The following is a 10,088-nucleotide window of genomic DNA, read 5'->3' on the forward strand; positions in this document are numbered from 1 at the left end:
TGGAGGACAAAAAAAAGTCATAGCACCCGAACCAAGCAAAAAGGTATCAATTTGGATTCCTAAGTCTAAATGAAGCAACACAAACTAGAATATTTAATTCAATTCCAAGAAGTGTGCAGGGAGCAAAATAGCAAAAAGATGAGTGAGAGATCAAGCGTGAGAACAATACAAGAGCTAATGTATTTCTCAAGTTTTTTCTTAAATATTTAATTAAAACAAAGTAATTTTAAGGAATCCATTTATTGACTGGTTGTAATGGGCAACGCCAGCATAGCATCCATCCCTAACCACCTTTAAGATGGAGGAAAGCTGCCTTCAAGCTGCTTCTCATGCTACTACCACTACATACTGTTGAATAAGGAATTCCAGGATTTGACCCACTAATAAGGATCACCATGAGATCTTTTCAGATACAAAAAAAACAATTCATACACATTTTCCACCCCCTACACTGACCATCAACAGGAGATAAATCTTAAACATGCTATTGATCTGCATCAAGATGAAACAACATTAGTGAAGAATAGAGTACATATGCAATAACACTAAGCAAGACTTTCTGACCCGAATAAAGTACAAGCCAAGCAATACGGCACAACCTGATACAACCCAGAATGTTTTAATAATTCACACACTCCTAAACCCAAACCTGACAGACAGTTTGCTACTAAATTACCAAGGTTTAAACAATGATACAATTCAAATTTTAATGGGGGGGGGGGGGGGGGAAGAGAAAGAATCTTACGGATAATATTCCCATGTGTCTGATCTCCTTATCCTTCTTTGTTTTGGGAGGTGCTATCATGGTAGCCTTATTGAGTAACTGCAGTACATTTTGTTGATGGTGCAGATATCAAGCCAATGAAGAAGGGAGTGAATGTAAAGAGCAGTTGATGGGGTGCCAATCAAAAAAGCTCTTTTGTCTTCTGATGTTGGATTTCCACATCCAAATGGAGAGTATTCTATTACACTCCTGACATTTAGGTGGTGGAATGGATTTGGGGAATGAGGTGACAAATCACTTGTTACAGTACAGGCAACTATTACCCATTTGTGGCTAGCCCAGTTTCTGGTGACCCCCCCCCAGGATATTCACGGTGTGGTACATTGAATGCAAAAGCTAGATGATTAGGCTTTTGTTGGAGATGCTCATTGGTTGGCTCATATGTTATTTACCACTTGTCAGATCATACCTGAACATTTTCTGGACCTTGCAACAAGAATAGGCTGCTTTCTGTTCTGTGATGATAGTGGAATAACATGTGCAAGCAGCAAATATCCCCACTTCTGTTTTTGATGGAATGGAGGTCAGTAATGAAGCTAAATTTGGTTGGGCATTGGACAGTGTTTTGGGACATTCTAAATCCTAAAACAGGCAACTGATCTCTTACAACTACCTTCCTTTATACAGGGTTCAAAAATTTAGTCAGTGAAGAGTTTTCCACTAATTTTGCGGGGGGATCCTTGATGCCACACATGGTCAATTGCTACCTTGATATTAAAAGGTGTCACTCTCACCTCACCTCTGGAATTGAGTTTGTTTTTGTTCATGTTTGGACTAACATGATGGTATTACTCAATAATTTTAGCAAAACCCAAACTGAGCACGTTATTGCTTGGTGGTGCTTGAGAGCACTGCCTCAATAACTTCTTGATGTCTGTTGATGACTGAATAATAGAGAAGAACTTAATTGGCTAGATTGGCAGGAAGAGAAGTTATTATTGGAATGATGTTATTTTTGACTACGTAGGAATTTTACGATGCAAGAACACTCACATAGATATGGAGAATGGGAAAAGATAGCACTCACCTCTGGAAAATATCATGGGAAAGTATTGTGGCAAAATAATGCAGAGGACTTTGGGAATCAAGTAAGGGAAGTGGACCAAGGTAGGAGATAACAATGCATCTGACGAGCTTAGAAAAAAATCAAGTGACCCATTAAAGCCTAGGATGGTCTCTTAAGGGTTTATTAGAAAGAAAAGCAGGTAGTAATTTTCATTAAATAAAGAAAATACTGGGACAAATTCAGCAGGTCAAACAGCATTTGTGAAAAGAGGAAAAAAAATAATGTTTCAAGTAGCAGACCCTTCATCACAACTCCAACATTTTCTGTTTTTATTTCAGATTTCCAGTATCTGCACCTTTTATTTTGACGAGCAATTTCCATTCTATTTTTGGGGCAAAAAAGAAACTTCAGTCAAAGAGTCATACCAAAGTATCATGGCTATAAATCTGTTTTCATATCAAAGTTGTTTATTAGAAGTCTAGAACACAAAGATCGAGCATTATAACAAGTATTTTAGAGCAAGTCCATCATAATTAAGCAGAAACAACTGAAAGAACAGAAAATGCTAATCCAATAACCTGCACAAAAGCAACATGGAGAAGAGCTGATGGTACAAAATTATATGCGATACATTACCCTCAGGTCCTTGATTCCTTCTTGTTGCTTTAGCTTTTCAAAGAAGGATTGAAAGAAGTCACTCCTTTCTACATGACGTGGAGCAACACAGAGCGCATCAATATCAGCACCTACAAGTTGTTAAGAATCCAAGAAAGTGCCATATTTCAGATTAGCAAATTTAGCAATGACAAAAAAAGCATTTACAGTATACTATTACATTACATCAAAACAAATTTCATTTGTGTATACCTTTTGTATGCACTCCTAGTCGGTATGAGCCAAACGTAAATATCTTCCCACCAACATTTACTATAACTGATGGTGGTAGATTCTGGGAATAAAAAGTTTACAACTAGTTAGCACAACAGCTGCTACACTTTGCTGCATTCTTACAAATATCACAGTATTTTAATCTACTCTCAAAAAATGCAATAATAGCTAAACATCCTTTGTTTAAATGTCTTTTGTTAAAAATACGTTCAGTGACTATTGGGCCGCAGGAGCCTTTCCACATTAAATACAAGAGTCTTTAAACTTATAAATTCTACACACTTCTGACCTCAACTCCAACTCAATTGATCACACTTCCTTTTCAAACATAAATATTAACATTTAAAATTGAAATCACTACAGCTGTTTAACAAACTATCCAAAATCTCAACATTCTCCAGAATGTTCAAGTTGCCATCTAATTGTAATAGATACTACACACCTTCCACAAACAAATGACTAGCTAGAGATCTCAAAACTACTTCCATCAGAATATTCAAATTCAGCTTACACTGAATTATGCAGACACACGGTAAATATTTCTGCACAAATTGCTGTTTAAAATCACTACAAACTCAAATATCAAGATCCCAAATTTCTAATTGAGAGAAACTCACCATCTACTGTGACTATTTCATGTATTGCACATTGTATTGGAATCAAAGTTCCAATAGTGAAAAACATTACAAACATTACATCAGCTACAACTGAGGATTTCCTTGAAAATATTAAAGCACTATTTGTAACACAAGCCATGATTAAAAGTTTTCATATTTACAAATGTTTCACTTTTACAATATTACCTTTGTTTCGCTGATCTCTGCTATCCATTCTTTAACCAAATTGTTTAATTTTCCCAAAACAACTAATCTGAAATATTAAAAGAAACCATTAAAATTGTTCAGTAAGAAAAAATGGTAAATCAGCCGATAAAAACTGTCTTAATATTACCACCTGTGGTTTAATTCTTCTTCCTCTTCAAACACTCCAAATGGTTTCAAAGCTTCAATCAACCTCTGAGTAGAAATATCATCTACATCCTTGGGATAGGCGAGACTAATTGGAGAAGTGATCCCATAATGCTTCTGGGTCTGCTGAGGCTGAGGCCCCAGCATAACAGTGTTGCTGCAAAAGGAAGTAAAAATTCCATTACATATTGTAATGTGAAATGCACTAATGTTAAGACCAGTCAATACAGCAAATGGTAGCATCTCCACTGTACAAATACAATAACTTTCAGAAATTATAAACCTAGTATAGCTACAACTTCTGGAAGTCAATTCACTTCTGCTCCAAAATCTCAAAAAGTTACTTGACTTCTTAGATTCCTACCAATATCAGACATTAAAAAAAAGTGACAATTGTAGACTGTAAATAGCTCAGTACTGCCATACTTACTCAAAAATGAAGAGAAACTTTGGCAAACAGCATTCTTTCCCTTTCACACCAGGCTAAGCCTTCTTAATATATTTGGCTATAATGTCCTCCCTCCAACATCATGAACACTACATTTTTCCAATCCAGGTCATTGCAACTGACAATATACACCAGATAAAAGATTCCTTTGAAGGCACTCAGTTCTTCAATGCAAAGTTTCTTACAGTGCTAAGACAAAATTCAAAATATCCACTTAATGTAATACCAAATACCATGATTTGATACCATGTGGGATTGATAGTGCTAAGTTTGATCATCCTGCAAGGAACTTCATAGGCAACAATCCCACAGATCCTGGCCACAGTAGTTTTCCATAGAAAGAGAAACCCTTAAAAGTGAACAGATGTTCAAGACCTGCATTTCAGAGGATTCCAATCCTCTTGCTTTTGTCCTTGATAAGCAAACTAAGAAATGAGACAGCACTGTTATCAGATTCAGCAATCTGAATGCGGTTTGAATCTAGTCTACTAACACCCGTAACAGGCACCCTACTTAAATGACAAGACAAATCTACCAACCTCAAGATTTGAAATGTGCAAGCCCCCCTGCTCTAAATCTAATCAAGGATTCAGTAACACTGGGTGGGATAGGATGCCCACATAGAAGACATTTGACAAGGTCCCTCATGGTTGGCTGATGCAGAAGATTAAGATGCATGGGAGCCATGGTGACTCGGTAGTTTGGATTCAGAACTGACTTGCCCGTAGAAGACAGAGGGTAGTGGTGGAAAGGAGTTATTTTGGCTGGAGATTAGTGACCAGTCACGTTCTGCAGGGATCAATGCTCGGGCCTCTGTGGCTTGTGATATATATAAAAAAAAATATGACTTGGATGAAAATGTGGATGGTTGGATTAGTAGGTCTTCAGACAATACAAAGATTGGTAGTGTCTTGGACAGTGTAGAGGGCTGTCAAAGGATACAAATTAGTGACAGAAATGGCAGTTTAACCTGAGCAAATGGGAGGTGTTGCACTTTGGGAGGTCAAAAGTATACAGTTAATGGCAGGACCCTTAACAGCATTGATGTACAGAGGGATCTTGGGGTCCAAGTCCATAGCTCCCTGAAAGCAGCCGCACAAGTAAATAGGGTGATAAAGGAGGTGTATGGCAATGCTTGCCTTCATTGGTCGGGGCAGAGTACAAGAGTGATGAAGTCACGTTGCAGCTATATAAAACTTTAGACAGGCTGCACTTGGAGTACTGTGTGCAATTCTGTATGCCCCAATACAGGACCATGTGGAGGCTTTGGAAAGGATGCAGAAGAGTTTTACCAGGATACCACCTGGATTGCAGGGTGTGAGCTGAGAGCTTCAAGTTCCTGGGAGTGAACATCACCAATAGCCTGTCCTGGTCAAATCACGTAGATGCCATGGCCAAGAAAGCTCACCAACACCTCTACTTCCTCAGGAAGCTAAAGGAATTCAGTATGTCCCCTTTGACACTCACCAACTTTCATCGATGCACCACAGAAAGCATCCTATCTGAATGCATCATGGCTTGGTACGGCAATTGCTCTGCCCAGGACCGCAAGAAACTGCAGAGTTGTGGACAAAGCCCAGAGTGTCACAGAAACCAGCCTCCCCTCCTTGGACTGTCTTTACCTCTCGCTGCCTTGGTGAAGCAGCCAGCATAATCAAAGACCCCACCTACCCAGGTCATTCTCTCTTCTCTCCTCTTCCATCAGGTAGAAGATACAGGAGCCTGAGGGCACATACCACCAGGCTTAAGGACAGCTTCTATCCCACTATGATAAGACTACCGAACGGTTTCCTTATACAATGAGATGGACTATGACCTCACGATCTACCTTGTTGTGACCTTGCACCTTATTGTCTACCTGCACCCTCTCTGGAGCTGCGACACTTTACTCTGTACTGTTATTGTTTTTACCTGTACTACCTCAATACACTCTGTACTAACTCAATGTAACTACACTGTGTAATGAATGGACCTGTACGATCAGTATGCAAGACAAGTTTTTCACTGTACCTCGGTACAAGTGACAATAATAAACCAATACCAAACTTGGTTTGTTTTCACTGGAGCACCAGAGGCAGAGGAGAGAACCAATAAAGTTTATAAAATTATGAGGCATTGATAGGGTAGACAGAATTTTTTTTTTTACTCAGGGTAGAAATATCAAATATTAGATGACATGCATTTAAGGTGAGAGGGGGAGTTTAAAAGGAGAGGTGCGCGGTTTTTTTTTACATGGAGTGGTAGGTGCCTGGAATGGGCTGACAGGAATAGTGGTAGAAGCAGATAAGTTAGGAGCATTTAAGAGACTTTTAGATGTGCACATGAATATGGAGAGAATGGAAGGATATGGATCATGTACAGGCAGAAGAGATTTTGTTTAATTTGGCATAGTGTTCAGTGCAGAAATCATGGACCAAAGGGCCTGTTCCTGTGCTGTACTGTTCCATGTTTTATAAGTTGCAAGCATTATGTCACCTTAAGAGCTAGGCAACATTGCATAAGTCATACAGCACGGAGACAGGCCCTTTGCCCCAACTGGTCCACAGCAATCAAGATTCCCATCTATGCTAGTCCCACTTGCCTGCGTTTGGCCCATATCCCTTATGACTTTACTTTCTTCATGCATCAACCACTCGTGGCTTTGGCCAAAATGGTAAGGACAAGATTTCATTCTCCAAGAATAGGAACAAACCAGGTGATGCTTTATTTTTAGAAAAAAAATAACAATCCAGTAGTTTCATAGCTAACATTTAGACTAGACTCTCTTTTACTTTCCAGGTTTATTACATGCTCAAATTTAAATGCTCCAGCTGGTGTGATAGGATTCAAACTCACTTTCTTAGACCAATGGTCAAGACCCCTGGATACTAGTCCAGTAACTTAACCACTTCACCTGTATTCCTGAGAGTAGAAACCTCATTGATGTTGCTACATGTTGTGGCTTGCAATCTAATTAACCAGTGTACTGACATTTCTCTCTCTCTTCCATCATGAAGAGAAAAGAGAATGGAAGGTGGATCAAATAGTGACAGTGTGTATGCACAGATAGCAGCTCTCCTTCAAATTTTTTTTCTACTGGTTAGCTCTGAGGATCATACATAAATCTCAGATCATATGCTACAGATAGTATTTGTAGCAACCCCATCAGCTGTGCCAATCTATACTGGAAAGCCAAGTGCAAAATAGCTTAAAATTTTCCAATGATAAATCCTTCCACAAACTCACACCACCCTCATGAAGGATGTTTTTCAGCACTACAAATCTCTGTACCACCCAACCATAAAATGCTTGCTCCCTCAACTCCTGCATTCCATTCCCTTCCTGCTTTTAATCTGCTTCAGTTTTGAAAACCTGAATACATTACAATAACTGCCCATTCAAAAGGAAACCCCAGTTTGCCAGGTGTACACAATTACTACATATTGGCACCAACAACATGCTAAGGGAAATAGTGGTGGTTGTTGGGGAGTGGGAACAATTGCAGAGATAACAAAGCTGACCCTTCGTGCAAGCAAACTGCACTTACAATTGTAAGTATAATTCAAGCACACCAAAACATGCATACCAGAGACATATTATCCAGAAGGCCAGCAGAGATTGTATTGGCAGACTTAGCACAAAAGATCTATGAAGTAGATTAACTTGCCACTAGACCTACAGAGGTGGTCTACTTTCATTGGGTGATATTAAAAGCACTGGAATCCAGCAAAAGCACTTTAAAACCAATTTTTAACATGCCACAACTAAACATAAAAACCAGTTGAACTGCCATGTTACATTAAGCCTAGATCTAAACAGTATACAAAGCATAATTGTTTCTTTTCAAGAAAAAAAAGAACATTTTACTGTTAGTTAAAGCTTGATAAACAGAGCAGTTGTACTTCCAAGTCCACCACAAATCCAGGAGTTCCAGTTGCCTTTTTCCACTACAACTAATACCCACTCATCCCTTCAAAAACATGAATCAATTGTATTATGAGTATTAAACCAAATGTGAAGTTTATAACATTTAAAGAATCTGATAAAGCTTTTGTGCAGGATGCATTTATATCAATTGGAAAAAATGTCAGGAAGAAACTTGTATTGTTTACAAGCAACATTAATTTCTGACTGCATCACCAATCAAAATGTTATGGTTGAAATTTTGGGCCTAAAAGATAGCTTAACAATAAAAACCAGAAAACTAAAATGATGAACTTAAACCACAGATGATGTTTGAGAGACAAAGCCATCCAGGTTTCAAAGTAATAGGAATACAATTCCACTTAACTACCTTTGCAGCCAATCAAACCATTTGAAATCTACAGGCACTTGCATACAAAAAGGCAGAACTTGTAGCTATGCTTCACTGGGACACTAAACATTCACATACTGCATAAATGCATTCCTGAATTTTAAGTTATTAAAAATTAAGGCTGAAAAGAGATTGAGATAGTACAATTTCACTACATGCAAACAACACATGCAGTGAGTGTAAAAGTAAACCTTTAACACTTGTTCAATTCATGAACATAAAGAAAATTTCAGATTGATCAGTGTCCAACATGAATTTGACACAATCTTTTTCTCTACATGCTGCATATTAGCTTCTGTAATGGAAACAGCAAAAGTTTCTTGTCAGAAACATTTGAGAGTAGTTATTTTTAAAATATTCTTCCTCCTTTAAACTATTGCTAATGCTTCCTGGAAATAAAGTATACTAACCCTGAGTTTAGTAGTGCAGTCAAAGATTCGGGAGACAGAACTCCGCCATTGGACATCAAAAGTCTGCAGTTATATAAAGTATTTGGATCAAAAAGAGATTTGAAATAACACATGATTTCCCATGCAAACAAAATAGGCACACTAAGTGTGACTATTTAAAATTCATTAAAAAACAGGTTGTCCATCTTTGTTCAAAGATGTTCTCAACACAAGCAGTTTACTAAGCAAATAGTGTACGGTTTAACTATTCCAAATACAATCAAAGTTAAAGATAATTCTCCGGAAATAAATCAATATAATTATTAATCGACGCAGTAAATAGCGTTCTGAACGGCGCATTAACATTGTTTGAACGTTATTATCTGTTCTTTCCACAGCTGATCTCTTTTTTAAGATTTGTGCCACACATCAACTTAAATAAGCTAAACTGCTGAAGCCGGGGATGCTGCACACAACAGCAGTGTGTGAACGGGGGGGGGGGGGGGGGGGGGGGGAAAGAGGCGCTGGGGATGGGGTAGAGGTGGGAGGTCAAGGCCTATCGGCTAAAGCCCAGGTCTCGCTTGAGGCAGAGGCCTAACTTCCAGCGGAAGGCGTGGATACCACCCCCTTACAGTCCCGTCTCCCATCACGGAGCTGTGCCCGGGGTCTAACGCGGGGAGACCAGGCCGGCCGGCTGGCACCGAGGCCTCCCTGGCGACCTCGGCCAACAGCCCGGCCGGCGGCTGAGCCACTTCCCAACAGCCGGAAATCCTCGCGCGGTCCCACGCCGCCCGCTGACCCTGACGGAGCCGCCACTTACGCTGACATTTCTTTCATCTCCTCACGGCCGACGGCTACCCCACCCCTCCGTCACGACTGACTTGTTCCTGATCTCTTTTTTTTCCCCCACCACTGGAATCCGCTCGGAAACTACTCGGCCGCTGCCTCCCGAGAAAACCTCATAAATATGAAGCCACCGCCAACATGGCGGCCCAGCTGCCCCGCTTCGCCCCGCCCCGACGTGCGCGCCCCCGTCCCCCCGGCGTGTGGGCCCCCTGTCTCCTCCTCTCTCTCACCTCCCGGCGTGCGCGCCCCCTGTCTCCTCCTCTCCCCCACCCTCGGCGTGTGTGCCCCCTGTCTCCTCCTCTCCCCACCGGCGTGCGCGCCCCCTGTCTCCTCCTCTCCCCCCACGGCGTGCGCGCCCCCTGTCTCCTCCTCTCCCCCCACGGCGTGCGCGCCCCCTGTCTCCTCCTCTCCCCCCACGGCGTGCGCGCCCCCTGTCTCCTCCTCTCCCCCCCACGGCGTGCGCGC

The 10,088-nt window shown here is 40.7% G+C and overlaps 1 protein-coding gene across 7 annotated transcripts in view; it reads right to left on the minus strand.

Annotated features, from left to right (window-relative positions):
• papolg (poly(A) polymerase gamma) overlaps positions 1-9,795 on the minus strand; it is a 43,362-nt gene extending 33,567 nt beyond the window's left edge. For 3 of the 7 annotated variants that reach the window (XM_052011918.1, XM_052011917.1, XM_052011916.1), the window contains exons 1-5: positions 9,598-9,762; positions 3,633-3,803; positions 3,482-3,548; positions 2,658-2,739; positions 2,427-2,536 (exon numbers count right to left, since the gene is read on the minus strand). In XM_052011918.1, the coding sequence (XP_051867878.1) occupies positions 2,427-2,536; positions 2,658-2,739; positions 3,482-3,548; positions 3,633-3,803; positions 9,598-9,614 (447 nt within the window). In that variant the 5' untranslated portion in view covers positions 9,615-9,762. Of the gene's footprint in view, positions 1-2,426; positions 2,537-2,657; positions 2,740-3,481; positions 3,549-3,632; positions 3,804-8,798; positions 8,862-9,597 lie in introns of all 7 variants that reach the window. The other 4 variants (XM_052011915.1, XM_052011919.1, XM_052011914.1 and 1 more) reach the window with 3 other exon arrangements.
• Positions 9,796-10,088: the final 293 nt, after the last annotated feature.

This window comes from Pristis pectinata, chromosome 3, assembly GCF_009764475.1.
Source record: "Pristis pectinata isolate sPriPec2 chromosome 3, sPriPec2.1.pri, whole genome shotgun sequence".
Classification (NCBI taxonomy): domain Eukaryota; kingdom Metazoa; phylum Chordata; class Chondrichthyes; order Rhinopristiformes; family Pristidae; genus Pristis; species Pristis pectinata.